This window comes from Camelus bactrianus, chromosome 32 (genome assembly GCF_048773025.1).
Source record: "Camelus bactrianus isolate YW-2024 breed Bactrian camel chromosome 32, ASM4877302v1, whole genome shotgun sequence".
In the NCBI taxonomy this organism is placed as follows: domain Eukaryota; kingdom Metazoa; phylum Chordata; class Mammalia; order Artiodactyla; family Camelidae; genus Camelus; species Camelus bactrianus.
In genome coordinates, this window is record NC_133570.1 from 6,661,774 (window position 1) to 6,684,647 (window position 22,874).

At 47.6% G+C, this 22,874-nt stretch overlaps 1 protein-coding gene across 10 annotated transcripts in view; it reads left to right on the top strand.

Annotated features, from left to right (window-relative positions):
• KDM2B (lysine demethylase 2B) overlaps positions 1-22,874 on the top strand; it is a 107,652-nt gene that overhangs the window by 49,280 nt on the left and 35,498 nt on the right. For all 10 annotated transcript variants that reach the window (XM_074356361.1, XM_074356364.1, XM_074356359.1 and 7 more), the window contains 3 exons: positions 1,156-1,282; positions 3,375-3,856; positions 13,471-13,557. In XM_074356361.1, the coding sequence (XP_074212462.1) occupies positions 1,156-1,282; positions 3,375-3,856; positions 13,471-13,557 (696 nt within the window). The remainder of the gene's footprint in view (positions 1-1,155; positions 1,283-3,374; positions 3,857-13,470; positions 13,558-22,874) is intronic.

Sequence of the window (22,874 nt, forward strand, 5' to 3'; positions counted from 1 at the left end):
GGTGGGAGAATGTGCTTCCTTAATATCCAACTCCCTGAGCTTCTGGAGGACGGGAGAGGTGAGGAGGGGTCTCTGGCCCCACAGAGTCCCCTCAAGGCAGACACACCCTTGGTGAGCGGACAAAGTGCAGTCCGGGAGTGAGTGTGGACCTGGTCCATGTGGAGCCTTGGAGAAGAGGGCCGAGTGGGAGACAGGGACCACCTCCCACCACCCTCGCCCACTCAGGATACAGTTTCTGGAAGGCTCACCTGTTCCAGGGCCTTCGGTGGTATTGCTTCCTTCCCATCTCTTGCTGCCATCTCATCGGAATCCCCCGGGGCCCCTGGCCTTTTTCAGCTCCGACACAAAGTTATCTGCACCTATACTTGCTTCCCTATAAGAAGCAGCCAGAAGGGGATCTCCATCTGGACTCCTGCTCCAGACCTGGGGATGTGTCCCTCAGTGTTAGGGCGGCCCCAGGTCACACCAGGGACTTGGGTAGGAGGGAATCCTCCGTGGAAATCCAGGCTGGGCGGTGCCAGGTGTCGTGGGGGAGGAGCAGGAGGTGGACCCCTCTGAGGCCCCGCCCCTGGCGGCAGGAGGCCACACCCCTCCACCCTCATTGGTCCGCCTGTTGCCGCCTCCCTCACAGGGTGCAGGAGATTGCTTGACAGCCTGTCTGCAAGTGGGTAAGGTTTGGGGTTTGGTTTCTGTTTTTCAAGGTGAGAGGGAAGGGTAACAGTCTACTCAAGAATTTTTGAAAACGGTGAGGAGCCCATGTCTGCGGTAGCTAGAATTAGGCAGGGGCTCGTATCCGCAGGTACCCGCACCCTCCATCTGCAGGTCAGGGGACAGCTGTTTCTCTGCATCTCACGGAAGCACAAAGCGGATCCCGTACAGCTTCCCCTGCGCGAAGCTCAGGGACCTTTCACCTGACGCTCTCACGTAGACCTCTTCCCGCGCTCTTCCTCCTCATTTGTGCATGCTGGTTTCTTGTCCCTTGCAGCGCTTTCTCCAGCCCACCTCCCATTTTTCCCTCACACCATTTATGCTCTTGCTAAGACGATGAAAATAACTCCCACCCCCAGGAACACCCCGCTACCCAGGGCAATTCTCTCCCTCCTTTCCCCTTTGCCCTCCAGAAACTGACCTCTGCCCCTGGCTCTTTGCTTTCAGGTGCAGCCCAAATTCCGATACCCTTTCTACTATGAGATGTGCTGGTATGTCTTGGAGAGATACGTGTACTGCGTGACCCAGCGGTCCCACCTCACTCAGGAATACCAGAGAGAATCAATGCTTATTGGTGAGTGAGCATTGGAGCCCGGCTGCCTCAACTGCTCAGCTGGGGCAGAAATAATGTTTTCAGTGGGGCCTTTGGGAGTTCTGGGTCCCAGGAACTCTTTTGAGCCAGAGTGTTGGGCTGATTCTTAGAGACCCTTCCTTGTCAGCTTCTCACTTGGAATACAGAGTCCCAGAAAATGAAACTGTGACCCCGGCAGTCATCTTGGTGGCCCCCAGGTCTTGCTGGTTGACTAAGCAGTTGTGGGGAGGGACCAGTCTTGGACATGGCTGCTGAGACAGGCTCCCCACAGAGCAAAGAATCCTGGTTCTTTTAAATTCCTCTCTGGCCACTAGCTGATTTTTCTCTTCCTGCACTAGGGTTAGGTTTTTATCTATACAGAAACAGGCCTAAGAGATGCAGCCAGTCCCCCAAAACCCAGGCCAGCTATAAGCCAGAGGGAGGGATGACCAGGACTGGAGATGTAAGCTTGGCAGAGCAGTGGGTGGTTTGGACAGAGGCAGAGGGGCAGAGAGCATTTATAGCCGCAACTGCAGTGCCCTACCCTCCTGCCATTACTTAAAGGGATGTACCCCCCCTCACCCCAGAATGGCTCGGTCCTTGAATCTTGACTCACAGACGCCCTCCCCGAAGTCGCATCTAGCTGTGACAGCCCCGAAGAGCCATCTGTAGGAAGAATGTGCTCCCCCTCTGCCTCTGAGCTGTTGCTGCTCAGGGGTTTTCCCAGATGCTGGAGTCGCTGGGCCTCATTCATGGCATCTCTCATCATGGGATAGAAAAATGTATCTGTCTGTCTCCTTTAGAGTCAATTTCTCCTGCAGTCTCCAAGATTTTTGGATTCTTTCTTATTTTTTTCCCTCACTGCAAGCCTCTTCCTTCCCTTGACTCCTCTCTTGACTTTAGGGGATTCAGGCTTGGCATGTGACCAGGAACAAATGTTTCTGCTGGAGTCTTTATGGGAACTGTTCATTCGCCTCCTGGAAATTAGGTTCTGTCTAGGGGGAGGTGGGGGGGGGGGTCTGTTGAGTCGCATTCCTGTCAAATGACATGATATTTAGGCACTGAAAAATATCAGGCCCTACAACCAGCTCTTCTGAAGCAGGTGGTAGATGGGAAGTGATTCTGAAGTAGCGTGATGACCTCTTTGTCTGCGGTAGCTACCCTTTCCCGGGGGAACCAGGGCCTTGATTTTGTGTTCGTCTCCAGACCAGGAAACAGAGGATCACTGCTTTCATTTGGATATTTAGGGCCACAGGAGAAAGTTCCTGATTCCGTTCCAGGCTCAAAAGGGACTCTTGAGGCCGTGTTTGGGTAATCTCAGCCCACTTTTTAATTAAATTTTCTTGCCACTGTTTCCCCCTGCCTCTCTAGTCCATCAGCCAAAGAGAAGGGGAAACGTTAGGGAGACACCTAATGTGTCTTTTTTTGTTTTTGTTTTCGAGTGCTACCTTGAGGGCCCTGTGATGCCTTTTTTAATCCTCACTACAGCCTTTGGGGAAGTATTCTTTGCCTGTGTTTTTTAAACAGCATTTTTGGGATATAGTTCACATATCACACAACTCACCCATTTAATGTGTACCATTCAGTGGTTTTTAGTCTATTCCCAGAGTTGTGCAAACATCAGCACAGTCAATTTTTAGAACGTTTTCATCATCCCAGAAGGAACTCTGTATCCCTGAGTTACCACCTCCATCTCCCCACGCCCATACCTCCAGCCCTAAGCAACCACTAATCTGCTTTCTGTCTCTATAGATTTCCTCCTGTTCTGGACATTTCATGTGAATGGAATCATAGAATATGTGCTCTTTTTGCCTTATTTTTATACATGGAAAAATACAGTGCCTGATGTGTTCAGAGAGGTGAAGCAACCTGTCTGGGTACACACAGCTGGGAAAAAGCAGAGCTCTTGTCTGACTGACCCCAGCCTTTCTAGAGACTGAGGGAGGTATACACCATAAGAATTGTCAAAAGAAGCGTGATCTGCAGAATAAAGCGGAGGCATAGTGAGTGGGGATTCCAGGGACTTCCAGCAGGGAGTTTGGGGCGTTCATCTCAGTCTTTCTTGTGACCCCACCCCCCCACCCTGCCCCTGTAGATGCCCCAAGAAAGCCCAGTGTAGACGGCTTCTCATCTGATTCCTGGCTGGAGATGGAGGAGGAGTCCTGTGAGCAGCAGCCTCAGGAGGAGGAGAAGGAGGAAGAGGAAGAGGAAGAGGAGGAGGGTGCAGATAAGACGCCCAAACCACCTACCGATGGCCCTGCCTCGCCCACCAGCACCCCCTCTGAGGACCAGGAGGCCCCTGGGAAGAAGCCCAAAGCCCCTGCCATGCGGTTCCTCAAAAGGACTCTGTCAAACGAGTCAGAGGACAGTGTGAAGTCCACAACGATGCCCGCAGACTACCCCAAGACGCCCACTGGCTCTCCCGCCACCGAGGTCTCTGCCAAGTGGACCCATCTGACCGAGTTTGAACTGAAGGGCCTGAAAGCGCTGGTGGAGAAACTTGAATCCCTCCCGGAGAACAAGAAGTGCGTCCCCGAGGGCATCGAGGACCCCCAGGCCCTCCTGGAGGGGGTGAAGGTGAGCAGGGGGCCGCCTCGGGCTGGGCAGCAGAGGAGGGCCAGGCAGCTTCTGTTCAGCATGCAGGCTCCCGAGGGCAGCTCAGCTCGGCTTGGTGCAGACTATCCGTGAGCGGAGAGGGGCCTCTGGTATAAGCAAGCCCTTCTGGGGTGTCCAAGTAGAGGCTACGGTTGAGACCTGCAGGGGGATCTCGTGGGGGAAGCTGGCTCCATGGTTGACACTGAACTCTTTCTCAGGACTTGTTGAAAATCCGAGGCTTGGAGGGTAGTATGGGTCACTGCCTTCATTACACCAGTAGCACTGTCGCTGGGTTTGGGGGTGGACTCCTCCATCCTGGTCTGGAAGACTTGCTGCTCCCCTGGAGCACGCATCTCTTTTATGTGAGCAGGTTGTACATCCTGGTTGTCATCTGAGCGGCCAGCTAAGGCGCACCGCGTGGCCGCCTGGGATTCAGAGGTCTCCAGGTAGAGCCTAGTCATCGAGCAAGGTCTCACTGAGCATGAGCCGTGCTGGCCACTGGCGGAATGGAAAGTAGGAAGGCCTAGTCTCCGCCCTCAGGTAGTTCACTGTCCAGCAGGGCAGCAGGCAGGTGAAGAAATCAGGAGATGGGGAATTGAGTGCCACTGAGCATGCTGTGTGTCCCCAGGACGTGGGAGTGTGGTGAGGGGACACTCATTGGCCACACCAGGGGCTAGGGCTCTGGGGCAGTTATGCAGAGGGAATCTGAGCTGGACCTTGGAGACTGCATAAGAGTCCTCCAGATGCGGGAGGCTGTTACAGGCGGAGTGCAAATGTGAGGTGTGTTTAGGAAACGGGAACTACACTGGAAGGCCTTGTCCTATAGTAATTAATTATAACATTGTTGAAAGCTTACTACCTGCCAGGTACCCGTGCCAGGGAAGTGATAGGTACTCTTATTATCTGCATTTAACTGATGAGGAAGTAGGCTCAGAGAGGTCAAGGGACATGCCTGAGGTAACACAGCAGGTAGGTAGTGGGGCTGGGACGAAGCCCCCAGAGCCCCTGTGTGGGTTCCACCGCACGGAGCTACCTCCTGTCTCAGCGTTGGTGAGGCTGTCTGGTGTGAGGCCTCTGAGACATTGGGCTCACTTTCCAGTGTCTGATCCTCCAGTAAATCCAGCTGCCACTGGGGTTGGAACCTGAATTCAAGTCTCTTCTTAGATGGCTGCAAACTCAACGCAGAACTTATTAATTAGTTCATTTGTACGTTTATTCATTTAGGACACATTGTGTCAGGCCCTGGGATATAGAAGTATTAAGATTGTTCTGCCCTTTAGGGTGCTCAGTGATCAGGCGCTGAACTCTTGGGGTCTAGTGGTGGTGAGAGCTTGGGCCCAGTCAGGAAGTCTAGCAGGTGCTAACTGCAGAAGGAGCTGGTGTGCAGGCTCATTGATCCAGGTGTAGCTCACTGTGCATTCCCTGTAGGTGCCATGGAATTACAATTTTATAACTCCGGGAAATTGCCAGGTAAAAGAACTCTGGTGAATATCCCTACATAGCAAATCTTTACTTACAAGTAGGTCTTTTTCACTGATTCTTGACTTTTTTGGAGGTTGCCGATCTCTCTTGAGAGTCTTGTGAAAATATGCTTATACACACAAAATTTTGTGTGTGATATCAGGGGGTCTTGGATTCCTGAGCCTGTTCTGGGCCCCTAGATTAAGAACCCCTAAATCTTGTGGCATGCAGTTTTGGGTTTGGGGTTTCCTAAAGGAAACCTTAGTGTTCTTTCATGTGGCTACTTTTTCCTTCCAAGTTCCTATAAAGTAAAAAGATATTTTCATCAATGATAAAATCACTAATAGCACTGGGTTCCAAAAATGTTTAAATGAGTTAAAAACACATTCATCTGAAGAGGAAATGGTGTTCTTTGCTTGTGGAAATCCTTTTTACTTTGATATGGGACTGCATAGAATTATGGGATTGCATAGAAGTGGGGGGCACATGGAATTATGGGGCTATATGGAATTATGGAGCCATATAGAAGTTTGGGGCCACATGGAATTATGGGGCTACATGGAATTATGGGGTCGCATGGAACTGTGGGGCCACATGGAATTATGGGATTGCATAGAATTATGGGCCTGCATGGAATTATGGGGTCACATAGAGTTGTGGGGGCATATGGAATTATGGGGCTGCATGGGATTGTGAGTCATCATGGAATTATGGGGTTGCATGGAACTATGGGGCTGCATAGAATTGTGGGGGCACATGGAATTATGGGGTTGCCTAGGATTGTGGGGGTGCATGGAATTGTGGGCCGACATGGAATTATGGGGCTACATGGAATTATGGGGTTGCATAGAATTGTGGGGCAGAATGAAATTAAGGGCCTGGAAGAGACACTGAGGGGCCATTGCTTTCAGGTGTTACCTTTTTTTTTTTTAGACACAAAAAAGGAGATCAGCTGTATTGTTCTTCCATCAAAACCCAAATAAGAAGGAAAATAATTCTAAATTAAGAGTTCATCACTCAAATAGATGTTATCTTTTAAGACTAAAGTTTCTGAAGTCAGGCTGAATCCCCTGCCATCCATTAACTAGCTGAATACTCTGGGGGAATGCAGTAAAAGGGGGATATTAAGAATCATGCCTCATCAAACTTAGCGAGGCTTAGCCCTTAGCACAGTGTAAGTGCTCAGTGAGCTGGAGCTGGTATTAACATTATCATTTCAGACACCGTGGAGTGAAAACACGCCCATTTAGGGTCAAGCGTGAGAGCCTGTGACACCCCATGACCATGAAAGGATGATGTGTATAGCTTTTCTCTCTTGGGGGTCATCAGATTCCGACCCTGGAACACACCTGCTCATCGAAGTTGCCCCTCCTGGGTGTGGCTGTTTTGTAAAGCAGTGAGGTGTAGAGCCCAGACCTGAAGCTCTTTTTAGAACCATCACACCCACCTGCTTCAGAGGAGCCAAAAGGCGGGAATCCAGTGGGAGGGCTGCAGCCTGGCCTTGCTCACACCCTGAAGATGACCCAGAGCACAGAAAACGGCACAACCACATTCAGCCCGGCCAGGGGTGGAGTCAGGCCTCCAGTAATTGCTGAGGCTCTTCTTCTGGGGGCTGCGTGTAATACCGAGCCCTGAGTTTGGTGTTTTTGCTGGGCTGTGAGAGATAGAGAGTTGATACAGGGATGAATGAGATGGGCCTCTCAAATGAGGAACTCCCAACGTGATCGCAAAATAAGCCGTGTGTATTCTGAGTTGGCTGCTGGTACCACCTCAGGAGAACAAAGGAGAACAATGAGGGGCCTGAGATCTGAGTTCTAGATGCCTATGCAAACCCTAGACCTGAAAAATGGATGAGCTGATCCATGCCACTCAGGGTTCTTTTTGGCCTAAAATTAACTTCTGGGTCCCTGAATCACACTTTTTTTTCCCCCCTGAATCACATTTTAATCGCCACTAATTTTAATTATGCAGCTAAATCAGGTGTTAAACTGCCTTTCCAACTAAATAAACTTTAACAATTTCCCCTGTGCTTAGAATTCTGCATACAGAGGATGGGGACAGTGTATCCCAATGAGAATTACAGCATAAGCCAAAAGGGATTGGCTAACATTTGTTGAGCATTTTCCATGTGCCAAATACCTTCCGGGCATTATGATCCTCATCACACCTTGGCAAAGTGGGGGCTACTATTATCCCATTTCTTAGATGGGAAACTGAGACGCAGAAATCTGGTGACTTGCCCAAATCATGTAGCTAATAAGTTTTTAACCATGATGCACTGTGGCAAGTGTGGTGTGTGAGTTTCCCGTGGTTGCCATGATGAATGACCACAAACTAGGTGGCCCAAAACAACAGAAATTTATTCTCTAATTTATTCTCTATTCCAGAGGCCAGAAGTTGGAAATCAAGGTGTTGGCAGGACTGTGCCTCCTGGGAAGGCTCTAGGGGAGGAGGCTTCCTTGCCCTTCCAGCTTCTCGTGGTTTCTGGTGTTCTTTGGCTTGAGGGCTCACTCAAGTCTCTGCTTCTGTCTTCCCATGACCTTCTTCTTTGTGTCTGTGTTCAAATCCCCCTCTCTTTTCTCTTACAAAGACACCAGTCATTGGATTTAGGGCTCCCCCCTAAATCCAGGATTATTTCATCTCAAGATCCTTAGTTAATTACATGTGCAAAGACCTGGAAAAATCTAAGTAAGGTCATATTCACAGGTACCAGGACTTGAGCATATCTTTTTGACAGACAAAATTCATCCCAGTACAGATAGGTTTTTACGGGCAGGCACAAGGTGGTTGGGCTGGAGTAGAGACCCAAGGTGCGTTGACTCAGGTGGGAGGGACCCTCCTGAGAGACTGCTGGGTCCCCGGAACAGCAACCTGAGCCGCTCCATGCGGGTTACTCCCCCTCTAAGGGCTGTGCTTGGTGACTCTTTCCTGATGCCTCTGCTTTATTGTCACAGTGTTGGTATTTTTAGTCCCAGTTATAGATGGAGTTTCTGAGTATTAACGCCCCATCCTGGGGAGCAGTGGGCCCTGAATCCTTTGTTAACTAATTAAGCTGTTTGAGAGAATCCCGTGTAAGGGGGAGCAGAGGCCCAGCACATCCATTGTCTGTGGTTATCTTGTTAGGTCAAAAGCAGGGCAGTTTCCCGCAGAAAGGGCCTGGTGGCCCCAGTCTTTCTCTTGTAGAAAGCCTGCCCTGGGCTTCCCTACTCAGAAGGCTCGGAGGGTGTACTCCAAAGAACACTGGGCTGGTACAGGCACAGTTTCCTAGTCTCTGCTTCCAGGAGCCCCAGGGAGTGTGTAAATTCTGGCAGAGCCCAGGGAAGCCAGTGACATGATTCCCCTCAGCACAATTTATTTCTCAGAGAGAAAATCTCCAATTAGAATAATCTCTGCCCGCAGCCTGTCACATACAAATGAAAATACCTCCCTGAGGAACAGAGCCCAGAGCGCCCCCTGGTGGCCACTGACGGCCACACAGGGAGAGGAGCTCTGCGTCCTTCAGGAAGTGTGTGTGAGATCAGGGATGCTTGGGGAGGTCCCTATTAATTTTAATTATTGTCTATCATTATGTATTAATTATTAATAATACTTACACCTTCAGTAGTAGCTTTTGTAACCAGACTTTTCCTCTAAAGAGGCCGCACTTCAATTCTTGTGAGTTACTGACTCCAGCTCTGATGTTGAAATGACAGGAAATCTTGAGACAATTCATAAGGAAACTCAAAGCAAACCAACGCGAATGGGCATTATTTTCAGTCACATGCAGAGCAGCGTTTGTAAACTGGTCACCCGTGGCCCGAACCGGCCCACAGGTATATTTAGCTCACAGTGCTTTTTGTTTTTACATTTCCGTTGGTTGCCAAAATTTGAAATTGGAGAGATTTCAAATAAGACTCTGGATCTTGGATTTCTTCTGAAAAATCTGAGCTCTGCTGGGGCTTTCATTCCCCTGGGAGGTCACTGGGTTGAAATTGAGTGGCACTTGCCCTCTTTAAACAGGGCGTGTGGTCTCTAGTTTGGCCTCACCACTCACTCTGTTGCTCTAGTCTCTTTGTATGTTTCACTTGCTTGGTTCTTGGAGGCATTTGAGTGTGTCACCCCCAGCTAGAGATAAGGGGGCAGAAAATCCTCTGGAAGTCCCCTGCTCCCCAAACGTATGATGAGATATGTATGTGTAGATATGTGTGTGTGTGTGTATGTTTATATGTATATATGTACATGTATATAAAAGCTTTGGAGAAACATGGAGCATCTTCTTGAAAAGCCTTTTTTTAAAAAAAAAAAAGATTGTTTTGAGGGAGTAGGAAACAGTATTTTTAGAAAAAACAAACCCTGATGTTTTGTGGAGGAAGGTGTGAAATTCATGCAGGTTATTAAGAACCATGAAATGTCAACAAAATGCTGTGTTTAGGCAGGCCCACTGGGGTCATGTGTGTCTCTTCTGTGACTGGGGGAAAGTTTGGGAAAAGGATTCATGAAGGAGTTTGTGGCCGAATTCTGCCTCTTATTTGCAAGAACAGGTGAGGATGATTCACTTCTGTATCTGTTGGTCAAATGGTAACTGAGCCCAGATTGTCTCTTATTTTTCAATAACGGGGTAGAAATCAGCTCCCAAGGTTGCTGGCCTGGTTTCCTGAGGCTTTATTCACTCAGTGTTACTCCTCAGGCTTGTAGTCAGGTGGACTGGGTCAATGCCAGGTTCCACCACCTCCTGGCCGTGTGACCTTGAACTATGCCACTGAACCTCTCAGAACCTTACTGTCTGCTTTTGTGAAATGGGGAGAACCAGCCCTCCCCCACAGATAGGGTTATTTTAACGTCCAGAGCACACGCGGTACAAATGCTCCTGAGAACCTTGTAAAATCACGTCCAGCTTCTCCGCATGTAATCAGGGTGTAGATGTCACCGTTCTACCCCTAGGCGGCGCGCTCGGACGAAGCGGCTTACCCACCCACACAGTTTGCGAGCTCCAAACCCGAACCCAGGTCTTCTGGCTCTAGAACTAGTGTTGCCCCAGGAGTAACAGCAAAAGTTTAGCTAGTGAGATAGTGTGTCCCCAGCCTGCGCTTTCTAGAACCTCTGAATCTATTCCCGAGGGAGGGATTGCTTTGCCCTACTCCATCCTCTGCTTTTTTAAAATTGTGGTAAAATGTACATAATATAAAATTTATCATTTTTAAGTGTACAGTTCGGTGACATTAAGGACATTTACATTGTTGTGCAGCCATCACCACCATCCATCTCCAGAACTTTATCATCTTTCCAAACTAAAACTCTGTATCCATGAAACACGAACTCCCCTCCCCCAGCCCCTGGAAGCCGCGCTTCTGTTTTCTGCTGGCATGAATTTTTTCTTTTAGGTACCACATATAAAGTGGAATCACACAGTACTTGTCTTTTTAGACTGTTCCCCCAAGCTCTGGTGGTCTTGGACTGTTCCTTTTACCCCCAAGCTCTGGTCTCTCATCTGCACCGTGGAAATGATAGTTCACTCCACAGGATGGTGGGAGGATTAGATGAGAGAGTGGATATGGAATATTAACATTGGTTCATAATTAATATTGGTGCATTATTAACATTACGGTGTCCGGCACAGAGCAAGCACTCAGTATGTCTTACTCTCATACATTCGTTCAACAGAATGCTTGGTGCCCGCACTCCTGACGTTTGGTTACCCCACACCTAGTCAATCCCATCTACCCTGAGTGGTGGACCAAATGGGGAGAGGGCTGTGGAAATGACTCACTCAGGTGCGAGTTCTAAGGGGTACAATGTCTGCAGTGCGTGTAAAAACAATAATTAAATGAAAATGATGAAAAATTGGTTTGCTTTTTATCATCAGGAACTGTCAATTCTACTTTTAAATGTAAAATAAAATAATTAATTAATTAATTAAATAAAATAATTAATTTTTTAATCAGTCTTTTTTGGGGTGGGTGGTAATTAAGTTTTTTTAATTTAATTTTTTTTTAATGGAGGGACTAGGGGTTGAGCCAGGGCTTCCAGTATGCTAAGCACATGCTCAACCGTTGAGCTTTATCTGCTCTCAGGAACTGGCAATTGTAAACAGTGTCGATGATGCAAAACCCCTCCTCCCAGGCACGGTGGTTCCCACTGCCCCCAGCCTTTGGTCGCCGCACTACGGAAAGTCCACAGCTGAGCTGAATCACTTCTGTGTGCTTGTTTCCTTTCTGTTGTAGTTCTTTTTAAATATACTGCATATGTGTTGGAAAAATTGGCACCATAAGAATCCTGTTTTCTTTTATTGTAACAGTTACTACTGTCTGATTGGCATCTTAAAAATTTTTTTTTATTAATAGACTTTATGTTTTAGATTTTCAGAAAAATTCCGCAGATAATATGGAGAGTTTCCATATACCCGCCACGCTGTTTCCCCTGTTACGAACATCCTGCATTAATATAGTGCATTTGTGACGATTAATGAACCAACATTGACATGTTATTATTAACTAGAGTCTTTATTTACATTTCCTCAGTTTTTACCTGTTGTCCTTTCTCCTCCTGGCTGTGACAGTCTCTCATAATTTGTTTTTGTTGACCGTGACAGATTTGAGGTGTACAGGTCAGGCATTTTGTAGAAAGCCCCTTGTGGCTTGCCTTTATGTATGTATGTATGTATGTTATTTACTGAAGCTTACCATAGGTTAGTCATTGTGCGAGGCTGGGGATACAGCAGTGAACCAAGACATTTTATAAACACCATTTATAAATCATTGACATTGACTCTGGGACTGGAAAAAGCTGTACATGCTAGAATTGAACCCAGGCGGCCCCTGAGTCCAAACCTTTGACCACCCTGCTGTTGGCCACCTACCCTGGGGAGAGGTGGGAGTTCTTCTGGCGGGTTGGAGGTAAATAGGCACATTCTGAAAAATCGGGCAACCAAATGATGACCAGAAAAATAGGGCAATAAGGAGTGTCAATCAGAAGTGAGTTGGATTCTTTCTGATGAAGTAGTTTAGGGAAAGTGAGTTAAAATAGTCTTCACCTACATTCATCTTTTAAACTCTTCTGCTCTTCCTATTAAGTGCTGCTGAGCTGCATAATCTGTTCTGAAATGTCTCTGCAGGAATGTTTTTGTGCAATCCAAAAATTAATGGTTGAATGGTTGAGGTCAGTATCAGCCAGTAACGGATCTCTGTCCATCCCTAAAAAAATTTTTTTAATGTCACACTGTGGATGCAGCCAAAAAACCCATGGGTAACACAGTCATGGGGCAGGAGGTCTGGTGCCAGACAGCAGGGTTCAGGCTCTGCCCTTTTGGTCTGGGGCCGGCATCCAAGGCCTTTGAGCCTTTCTGAGCCTTGGTTGCCTCACCTGTAAGTTAGGGGTAGTTCAGTCAAGTGGCATCTGACACGTTGATGAGATTCTAAAGTTCTCTGCACACAAGGCCAAAATCTGGTAGAGTCAGAATTAGCCTTCAAACACCCACAAAGGAGTGAACCCACAGTGCCGTATGAGAGACCCTCACACAGCCTGGCAGTATGCCCATCACAGCCCATCTTTCTGCCTTTATCTGGCCAGTCGACTCCATGCTTGGTCAAACCAGATTGAGTGTCTGCTTGTGTTCAGGGCCTATGATGCAAAAAACAATGACACGTCTTTACACACCAGGGTAAGAATACATACGGCTTGCTGATAATGGAAGAACAGAGTCAGGGCCTGCAGGAGTCAAGAACTGGTTTTGGGTGTTTGTTTCTCTGAGTACATAGTAGAATTTGTGTATATTAGCATGTATCTGTAGGGCCACAGCCTAGCTGCCTCCTTGGGGACTTGGTGAAGATTAAATAAGGTTGTGTCCGTGAGAGTCTGTGGTGCTCTGGACAGGTGTTTGGTGTCGTAAGTATGAGTGAGCAGTCCATTCAGGGAAGTGGTAGGGAGGGGTGTGATTGGCTTTTAAAAAATATTTTTGTAGGCGGGGATGTTGTGTGTTTTGCAGCCCCTGGGGAACCCTGATGACTTGGTTTCTGTTGAGCTTGTGGGTTAGTTGGAGGGGGCAGGCATTGACTCTGCAGAGAGCTCCCAGCCTTTCGCTGGGTTAAGTCTGGCCTCCAGCCCCCTTGAGAGACATCCCCTCTACTGTGGGCTAATATGACTCCTTTGTTTGGCTACAGAATGTCCTGAAGGAGCACGCGGACGACGACCCCAGTCTGGCCATCACTGGGGTCCCTGTAGTCACTTGGCCAAAGAAGACTCCAAAGGTAAGATGCAGATTGCCCGTGGCTGGGAGACAATATCCACCGCCTTTTCACATCTCCTGTAAGATGCATGTCTGCAGCTTTTCAGGGAGGATTCCTGGGAGAGGGCCTGCCAGTTAAGATGAATGGTTTTCGTGATTTGCAAGTTTTTGTTTTTAAAACGGGACCGCTTCCCCTAGGTGTGGAAACTGCAGGCAGTGCCCCCTGCTGGTCACTCAGAAAACTGGGGAAGTGATGCCTCACCTTTCCTGCATTAGGTGAAGTTTCATCCTTTCCTCTCCTCTCTCCTTTCTTCTGTCCTTCCTTATTTCCCTTCTTCCTCCAGCTGCTTTGTGGGCTGTTTTCTCCTCTTTTGAAAGTTACTTTTTTCTCTTTCTAAATTGATTTGATGCTCACCATGAAACATCTAATCAAACAGGGAAGGACAAAGACACTAGGGGTAGTAGGAGTGACGTCCCTGAGGACTTACCAGGGGCGGGTTGCTCTGCCTGTCCCCTACATCTGTCTTATTCAGGCTCCAGAAATCCTTTGGGATAGACACTTACAATTTGTTTTACAGGTGAGGAAACTGAGGCTTAAAAAAAAGGTGAAGTCACTTGTTAGAGTACTTGGCAGAGTTGGGGATGCAGAGATCAGTCTGTGACAGCAGAGAGCAAACTTTCAGCCAGTGTCCACCCTGAAGTCCACTGTCCAGAGAAAACCAGTAACATTTTGGTGTGTCGAGGGTGGGCTATATATCAACCCATCTATCTACCATCATTCTGTCTCGGCTTCATGACTATTTTGAGCAAGTTATCTAAGCTCCCAGAACCTTACTTTCCTCGTCTGTAAAAAGGGGCTATAGCAGTACTTGCTTCAAACGATCATTATGAGGACTCAAGGAGATGATGCGTGCGGGTCCGTAGGGTGAGGCTGACCCGTAGTAAGTGGTCTCTAAATGTTAGTTGTAACCTAAACAGCCTCCCCATTGATGGGTATTTTGCCAATTTCTGAGGGTTTTTTTTTTTTTTTTTGGTGTTGTAAAAAACACTGAGAAGAACCTTCTAGGTCTGTGCTGTCCATACAGGTAGCCACTAGCCAGATGTGGCCCCTGAGGACTTGAACTATGGAGGCTCCAGAGTGAGATGTGCCTTCAGTGTAATACACACAGCAGATCTCAAAGACTTAGTGCAGAAGAGAACCATGTAAAAAGCAATTTAATTTACTTTTCATATTGATTGCATATTGGAATGAGAGTTGCCAGATTTTAAAAAGGAAGCCCATTTAAATTTGAATTTCAGATAAATAGTGGATACATTTTTTTTAGCATAAGTATATCCCATGTATGACACGGGATATACTTATGCTAAAAAAAAGAGGTTTTGTTTTTTTCATCTGAAATGTAATGGGGCATACTGTAATTTTATTTGCTAAATCTGGCAACCTTAGTTGAAATGATAGTATTTTGGATATATTAGTTAAACAAAATGGGTTATTAATATTTTGTTTCACCTGTTTCTTTTTACTGTTTAAAATGTGGCTTCAAAAAAAAATTTAAAGGACGTATGTGGCTCCCATATTTCTATTGGACAGTGCCTTTCTTGGTTTTTCGTTTCACCTTTGTTTGATTGTCTTCTTTGAGTACATTCCTAAATGTGGAATCACTGATGGGAAAGGGGCACCTGTTGCTTGTGGGTACTGAATTCTAATTCTGTTTGAAGCTTAGTGGGAACCAAGGTGTCCATAGGAGTAAAAAGGATTTGTGTCCACATCGTCTGCCTTTAGCTCCCCTATCTGTGGAAGGGTGTGGGGTTTGAGAGTTGCCTTCCCCCTACATAGGCAATAACTATAAATGCCATTTATCAGACCACAAACCGTGCTTGCAGACCTACATCCTGAATCAGCCCAGCCAGGCCCCCGGCTGCTGTGAACCTGTAGAGGAAACCGTGGCTTCGCCTTGCTGCCTGCTTCCCTCCTGGCTGAGGGATTGTTCCATGCGAGGGATTAGGGTTTGTAGAACATGGGCTTTTAAAACTACTCTCCGTAATCTCAGAATTAAGGGAGGGGTCCAGACGAGCCTTTCTGGAGGAAATCACTTGAGGACCACAGTGTGCCCTGTCTGCCATGCCTGAGACCCTCAGCCCACCCCTCAGGGGGCGTCCAGGCATTCTTTGCCGCCTTTTCTCCGAAGGCCTGGAAACAGGAAGCTGGCTTCTAAAGATTCCCAGGGAGGCCTGGTCTGTCGGCACTGGTCTGTACACAAGTTCAGCGTGGCCGTGTCAGCACTGGTGGGCGACCTGGGAGCCCTTGGGCAGGTTGGTTGGGAGTAGGTGGGGGGAGAGGGAGAAATAAGAGCCTTTGGCATTTACCAGCACTTGTGGGGTACTAGTCTTTTTTTTTTTTTTAAACACCTTTTTAATAAAACAGATACAACTCACCATACAGTTCTCCGATTTAAAGTGTAAAATTAAATGCTTTTAGTATATTGAAAATTTCAGAGTTGTGCAACCATCACCACAATCTAATTTTAGGGCATTTTCATACCCCCTAAAGGAAACCACATCAGCAGGGAGTTCCCAATCCCCCCGCCCCTACACACCCCACCCCCGTCCCTGGAAACTTTCTGTCTCCATGGATTTGCCTATTCTGGACATTTCTTATAAATAGAATCGTACAATACACGTCCCTTTGTGACTGACTTCTTTCACTTGGCTTACTGTTCTAAACTTCATGTCTGTTGAAGATAGATTTCATAGCGTGTATCGGTACCTCGTTCCTTTAAGGGCTGAATAATCCTCTGTTGTGTGGATGGACCACAGTCTGTCCGTTCATCTGCTTGTGGACATTTGGGCTGTTTTCTGCCTTTTGGCTGTTGTGAATGATGCTGCAATGAACATCGTGTACAGGTTTTTATGTGAACATATGTTTCAGTTTCTCTTGGGTAGAAACCTAGGCCTGCAGTTGACAGTAACTCTATGTTGAAGTTTCTGAGGAACTGCCAGGCTGTTTCCCAGAGTAGCTGCAGCATTTTCTGTTCCCATTAGCAGTTACAAGAGTCCCAGTTTCTCCACATCTTCGCCGACACCTGTTGTTTGCCTTTTTGATTACAGCCTTGCTTGCACTGTCTTTTTCTCCTTAGTTTGTTTTCCTGTAAATTACTTGAAGTTTATTGTATGAGTTTGCAAGGGCTGCTACCAAAGTCCCACAGACTGGGTGGCTTAAAGGACAGAAAACTAATTTTTTCACTGTTCTAAGGCTAGAAGTCTGAGATCAAGGCGTCAGTTGGCAGGACATATTTCTTCTGAGGACCCTCTCCTTGGCTTGGCGATGGCTGTTGTCTCTCTGTGTCTTCACACGGTCTTCCCTTCGTGTGTGTCCTAACCTCCTCTAATAAGGACACCAGTCACACAGAATTAGGGCCTACCCTAACGACCCTGTTTTAACTCAGTTACCTCTTTAAAGATCTATCTCCAAATACAGTCACATTCTGAGGTGCTGGGGGTTAAGACTTCAATATATGGATTTGGGGAAAACACAATTTAGCCCATAACATGTATTATAACTTATTTCAGAGTCACGATAAGGAATAAGTAACGTAACAATGACTGCCATGACTCCCCTCCCCCAGCTCTAGAAATAAATTATTGCCAGTATAGCCAACCCCCCCGGGTATTCCTCCTCTGTGTATGCAACAGTTTTTAGATCTTATTTAATTCTTCAAACGAGGCTGGGATGGGGACAGTATTATCTTCATGATGCAGTTGAAACCGGGGGCTCAGAGAGGTGCGCTGGTAAGCCTGGGGCCACACAGCTTATGAATCTAAGGCGTTCCTCCCCAGATTTGTCCCTGCGCCTGAGGAACTCAATGAAATGTGGTAGAAGGAAGGAGGAGGGGGGCAGGCTGCTGTATTTATGCATTTCCTGGCTGGTGGGGTTAAAAAGTTAACAGGAAAGGAAGAAGTAAGTAAACGACTGACTGCCTGGGCCGCCCAGGTCTCTGGATTCCCAGGTTTGCAGTCGGCTTCCTTCCAATTTGATGCAGGTTGGGTTGAAAGATCAAGGGTGCTCAGTGAGGCTGTCAGGATGCGAGGCAGGGAGCGGTACTGGGCCTGGGTCAGGTTACCTAAGTAATTAATGCTAAATGATGATTGGCAAGAAATGCTTTGATCTCCCACCTTGCCTCCCTGAGAACAAAGTCCCTTTCTGGAACTGATTAGGTGCCATGAGGTCATTTCTGATGTGGTGTCTTTCAAATCAAAGATGCTACTGAATCACCCTCTGTCACCATTCACCTGATTGGCTGTTTTCACCAGTGGTGATGGATTTGTTTGGCTCTGTCTACACTCTGGCCACTTCCTTTTATGACCAAGTGGCAGGATTTGGGGGGCCTGTCTGTGACCTGAGAACCAAGCCAAGGGAACTGAACTTACTTGAGGCCCGACTTCTGACCTCAGCCTTATTAGCAAGTTGACCTTCTCCCCACCAGCCAGACACTGCTGCCTGGCCAGCTTACCGGTTGGTTCACAGAGAAGGAAACTGAGGAAGGAGGCGAGATGGAGCCACGGCGAGCCTGCTGGTGCATTTGCTTCTTAATCCATTATCTCCAGTGGTCAAACCAGGCTGCCTCCTGAATTTCAATTATTGGCAGTTTTCCTGGCGTGTAGGAGCAGAGACGCTCGAGTGTGTACCAGCGAGGACCCCGACGGGGATGTGGGGACAGCAGTTAGTGGATCAGCTCCTTTGTGGGGACATTCTGGGGCCACACAGGAACCACAGGAGGAAGTGACACACACACCTGATGTCTTTGTCACCCTCGGTTCTGCTTTCTCTTCCCCTTCCTCCGCACTTGGTCACTTAGATCCAGGAGGCCTGATAAGTCTGGGGTCCCCTGGGAGTGACACACACAGCCTTTCCCTGAAGGACAGGCTCGTAAGTCATTGAGAGAGGCCCCCACATACTTCCTGCTCCCAATTCCTGTCACCCCTGAGTAATTAAGTTGATGATGTATAGTGGAGGATGGGGGCGGGGGGCAAGGATAATGACTGCCATTTGTTGTCGCTGTCTCAGGGCCAGACAGTTTCCTAGAAAGGTGGTGTGGTCTAAGGAGGACCAACCCTCAGGCTGGTGGCATCAGCTTTAACTGGGAAACATAATTTAAAAACATAAACAGCTTCCTGGACCCCAGCCCAGACACTCTGATTCGGTAGGTGTGGTTGGGGCCTGGGAACCTGTGCCTTCTAAATGCTTCACAGGTAATTCTCATGCACAGTTAGAGTGAGATCTGGGGTCAGATGCATCTGGGGATTGACTCCTGGCTGTGCCACTTACTAGCTGTGTGGTCGTGGGCAAGTCTGAGCCTCAGTTTACTCATCTGTACAAAGGGCTAATAGTGCCTTTCCTACAAGGTTGCAGTGAGATGCTATCTGTAAAATACCTCTACGGTAGGCCACCAATCAGTGATAGCAATTCTAATTTTTCATAATTATGTTTTATAAATAAATGATATCCCTGAATCTACCCACCCGGAAGGCAGAAATAGAGGGCACTGAAGGAGGAGCCGGATCAGGAGGAGGGGTGATTGGTTTAGAGACATTTCCCATCCCTAGATCCTTACTGGTTGGTGCAGAAACTGCATCTCAAGCAGGAGCCTGAATGGCTTAATTTCACTGAAGTGTCACAGCTGGCGCCTCCTGCGAAAGGGCTGGTTTGTGACAGTGCTTCTCCGTTATGCCTTCCTCACTCCCCTGAAGGGAGAAGTCCCAGGCCTGCGAAGCGGGAGGGTGACAGTTGCCATAGAAGGTGCTGGAAAAGGCCTCAAGATCTTGCCTGGTCTGGGAGCAGCCTTGGGGAGCGGGGACATGAGATGCTCCCCAGGCAGGGAGGAGGCCGGCAGCGGGGGCACAGGGCCCGGAGCTGGAGGCCAGGGGAGCAGAGAGAGGCACGAGGGGCAGGTGGACGGTGGGGAGAGGGCAGTGAGCGGAGCCGAGTGGAAAAGGACCTGGGACCCTTATCTGGAATCCCCAGGGCTCCCCTCAGTGGCAGCGAAGTCATTTGTGGGGTTTGGTGTCCGCCAGGTTCCCAGGAGTACAGGTAGCAAAAACCCCTGGTCAGAGAATAGCCGCAGAAGATGGTCTGCCCATTCTGGAGAATGTTGTCTACAACAACAGCAACAGAAAGATATAGGTGCAAGACTGGTGGTGGTTCAAGGATGCCACGGTTTCCTACAAGCTGAGGCCCAGGTCTCTGAGCAGTTTATGTGAGCTCTGATTCCAAAACTGTTAGTGGCCGAACCATATGACAGGGATCCTGGCAGAGCCCCCCCCACCTCCATTTTAGTGATGTGAAATGAAGCCGGAAAGTGGATGTTTATAGAGTCACCCCACGTGAGATCCAGGCAGGACGGAGCAGTAGCCCTACCTGCTGGCTTTTGTAGGTAAGAGTTTTAGCCGTCTTCTCCGTGTCTCCACATTGTCTTCCCTCTGTACTTGCCTGTGTCCAAACTTCCTCTTTGTGTAAGGACACCAGCCATACTGGGTTAGGGCCCTAATGACCTCATTTTAACTTGAGCACCTCGGGGAAGACCCCGTTCCTAAATACGGCCACATTCTGAGGTGCTGCAGGGGCAGGACTTACTGTATGAACTTGGGGTGGACACATTTGAGGCTGTACACTTGTCAAACCTTCACTGACTCTCTATCGTCTTTAAAACCATCTCCCAAATTTTTAAGCTGGACTTGAGTGCCCATGTCCCCAGTTGCCTTAGAATCTCGTGATGTCCTTGCGTCTTCTCTGCATTGCAGGGGAACTGAATTACCCCACATTTTCCGTTTCCTTGCCGTCTTGGCCTTCGCTCCTGCTGATTCTCCTGCAGGGATTGTCCATCTTTATTTTCCCACGTTCCATCCCTTCTCTCCACCTCGAGGCCCAGCCTAATTCCTTCTTCACCAGGAAGCCTCCTGGGCTGGGTATCTTCTAGATGTGCCTCCAGACCCTCTCCAGCCTCCTCCCACCTGCTGTGCGGGCCCCATCAAAGAGGTTCCTTGCCTCTCTGGCTTCTGGTTGGGCTCAGCCAATGGGAGGGAGGTACCAGCAGAGACAGGACAGGAGGAGAGGGAGCTTGGGGTGTTTATTCCCCCATCTTCCTCCCTATGGGATCATGACAGGATGGCTGTCCTCTTCCATTGGGGACCACAGCTCCTGTTTCTTGGCCTTCTCCTGCTTTTCTTTCTGGATTTCTGGTAACAGTTCCCTCCCCTGGTCCATCAGCCAAAGGGAGGTGATGGCTCATCACTGTCTTTAGGCATGGGGTGCACCACCTCGCCTTCACCCTGCTTACGCTCTGTGAATGGAGCCTCTGTTAAACTCCCCTCCATGGCCTGGTGTGAAGGTACCGGGGGGCCATCCATTTCCTGCCAGCATCCTGACTGATAGACTTCCCAGTTTCTCTTTCGGCCGGACGTCCACATTCTCCTCTGCGTTTTGTTGCATATCTGTCTTCAGCTTCTGTTAGCTTCTTGAGACTGGAGTTCATCTTATTAATTTTTTCCTTATCCACGTTTATGTCCTGTCATGCAAGATTGCTCCCAGATAGCGAAAGCCCAGGAAATGTTCGTTGAATGAATGAACTTGACAGCAAGTTTTCCCCAGAGCTTCTGAAAGACGAAGTTTTCAATCAGCTTCAGTCTCGTTGCCCTCTTTCACCTGCTCTCCAAATGCCTTTGACTTGTCTCTTTGGTGAGAATAAGGTTCTCTCGTTACTTTAATTTGTATGTACCAGCCCCAACCAACTATGAAAAGAACCCTAAATAAAAGAGTCCTAAGAAGGGCTCTTGCTTTTCCCTAGACCCTTTTGTCCTTCACATTTAGGCATCTCTCTTTATCCCCCTGGACTTAAAATGATCTTATCTCTCACCTGGAATTTTTCAGCCATCATCTGTATCATTTTAGAACATTTTTTTGGAACTTTTAGACAGTGTTCAGCTAAAATAACCTGTAATTAAAGTCTGCAGCCCAGGATTTTTTTCTTGGTCTGATAACCTGCTCAACTGTCTCTGTTAATAATGCCAAAGACAAGTTCTTGGAAAGCAATTGAGATATTGGGGGCTCCTGCCTTTGGTGGAGTAATTAGACAGCCAGGCAGCCAGGCGCTGGAAATGATTGCCTGCCATTATTGTGGTTTTATTCCTGGAACGATGGTCTATCCTTCAGACTTTTTTTTTTTTTTTTGTCAAATGTCATTGTCTATTTCCCATTTTAAAGGAGAGTACTTGATCACTGACACTGAGAATAAGCTGTCATGTTCTCCCCCCCCCCCCCCCCGCGGACCCCTCTCTAATTTGGCTTTGTTAGGAAGACGGATATGTGTGCAACCAAATGATGTTGTCGGATAATCTGCTCTCCAAATTTAGGTGATCTACAGAGAAAGGGCACCATTAAATGAACACAGTTGACATATTTGCATTATTTAAGTTTGCTTCTTGTTACAAAGGTGGGAAGGGGAAGTGTATTTGTTGGGACAAGGGGAACCTTAGTTATATACAAAGAAAGATGGGAAGTGAATGCTATAGTAAAACCTGCCCTTAACCACTGACCGTCTCCACCAATAAATGTAAATGACTAAACAGAAAGATGCTTTGCAGGAGATCAGAGGTAGTCTCACTTATAAAAATGATTTTTTTGTTGTTGTTGTTGTTATTTAGATTCATTTCTCTCTTAGTTACTGTTTACGGGACAAGATGGCAGGAGTGGGCTGCGTTGGGGACTACCCTGGGGAAGCTTGTTGGTTTGATGTTTCCAATTGATTGATTCTTCTGGGGAAGGTGTTGTTTCATTTCTTTGAATTTTATTTATTTTTAATCACTTTTTGTAAATTGTGGGAAAAGATACATAACATAAAATTGACTATTTTAACCACTTTTAGGTGTGCAATTCAATGGCATTGAGTCCATTCACATTATTGTACAACCATCGCCACCACCCATCTCCAGACCTTTTCCATCATCTGAAACTACAAATCTTAATCCCATAAAGAATGAGTCCCCAGTCCTCCTTCTCCCAGCTCCTGGCAGCCACCTTTCTGCTTTCTGTCTCTATGAATCTGACTCCTCTCCCCCCGAGGTCCCTTATAAGTGGACTCAGGCAGTATTTGTCTTTTTGTGACTGGCTCATTCCACGTAGCGTAATGTCCTCAAGGTTGTAGCTGGTATCAGAATCCTCTTCCTTTTTAAACTTGAATGGTATTCCATTGTATGGATACACTACATTTTGTTTATCCATTCATCTGTTGATGGATACTTGGGTTGCTTCCACCTTTGGCTATTATAAATAATGCTGCTATGAAC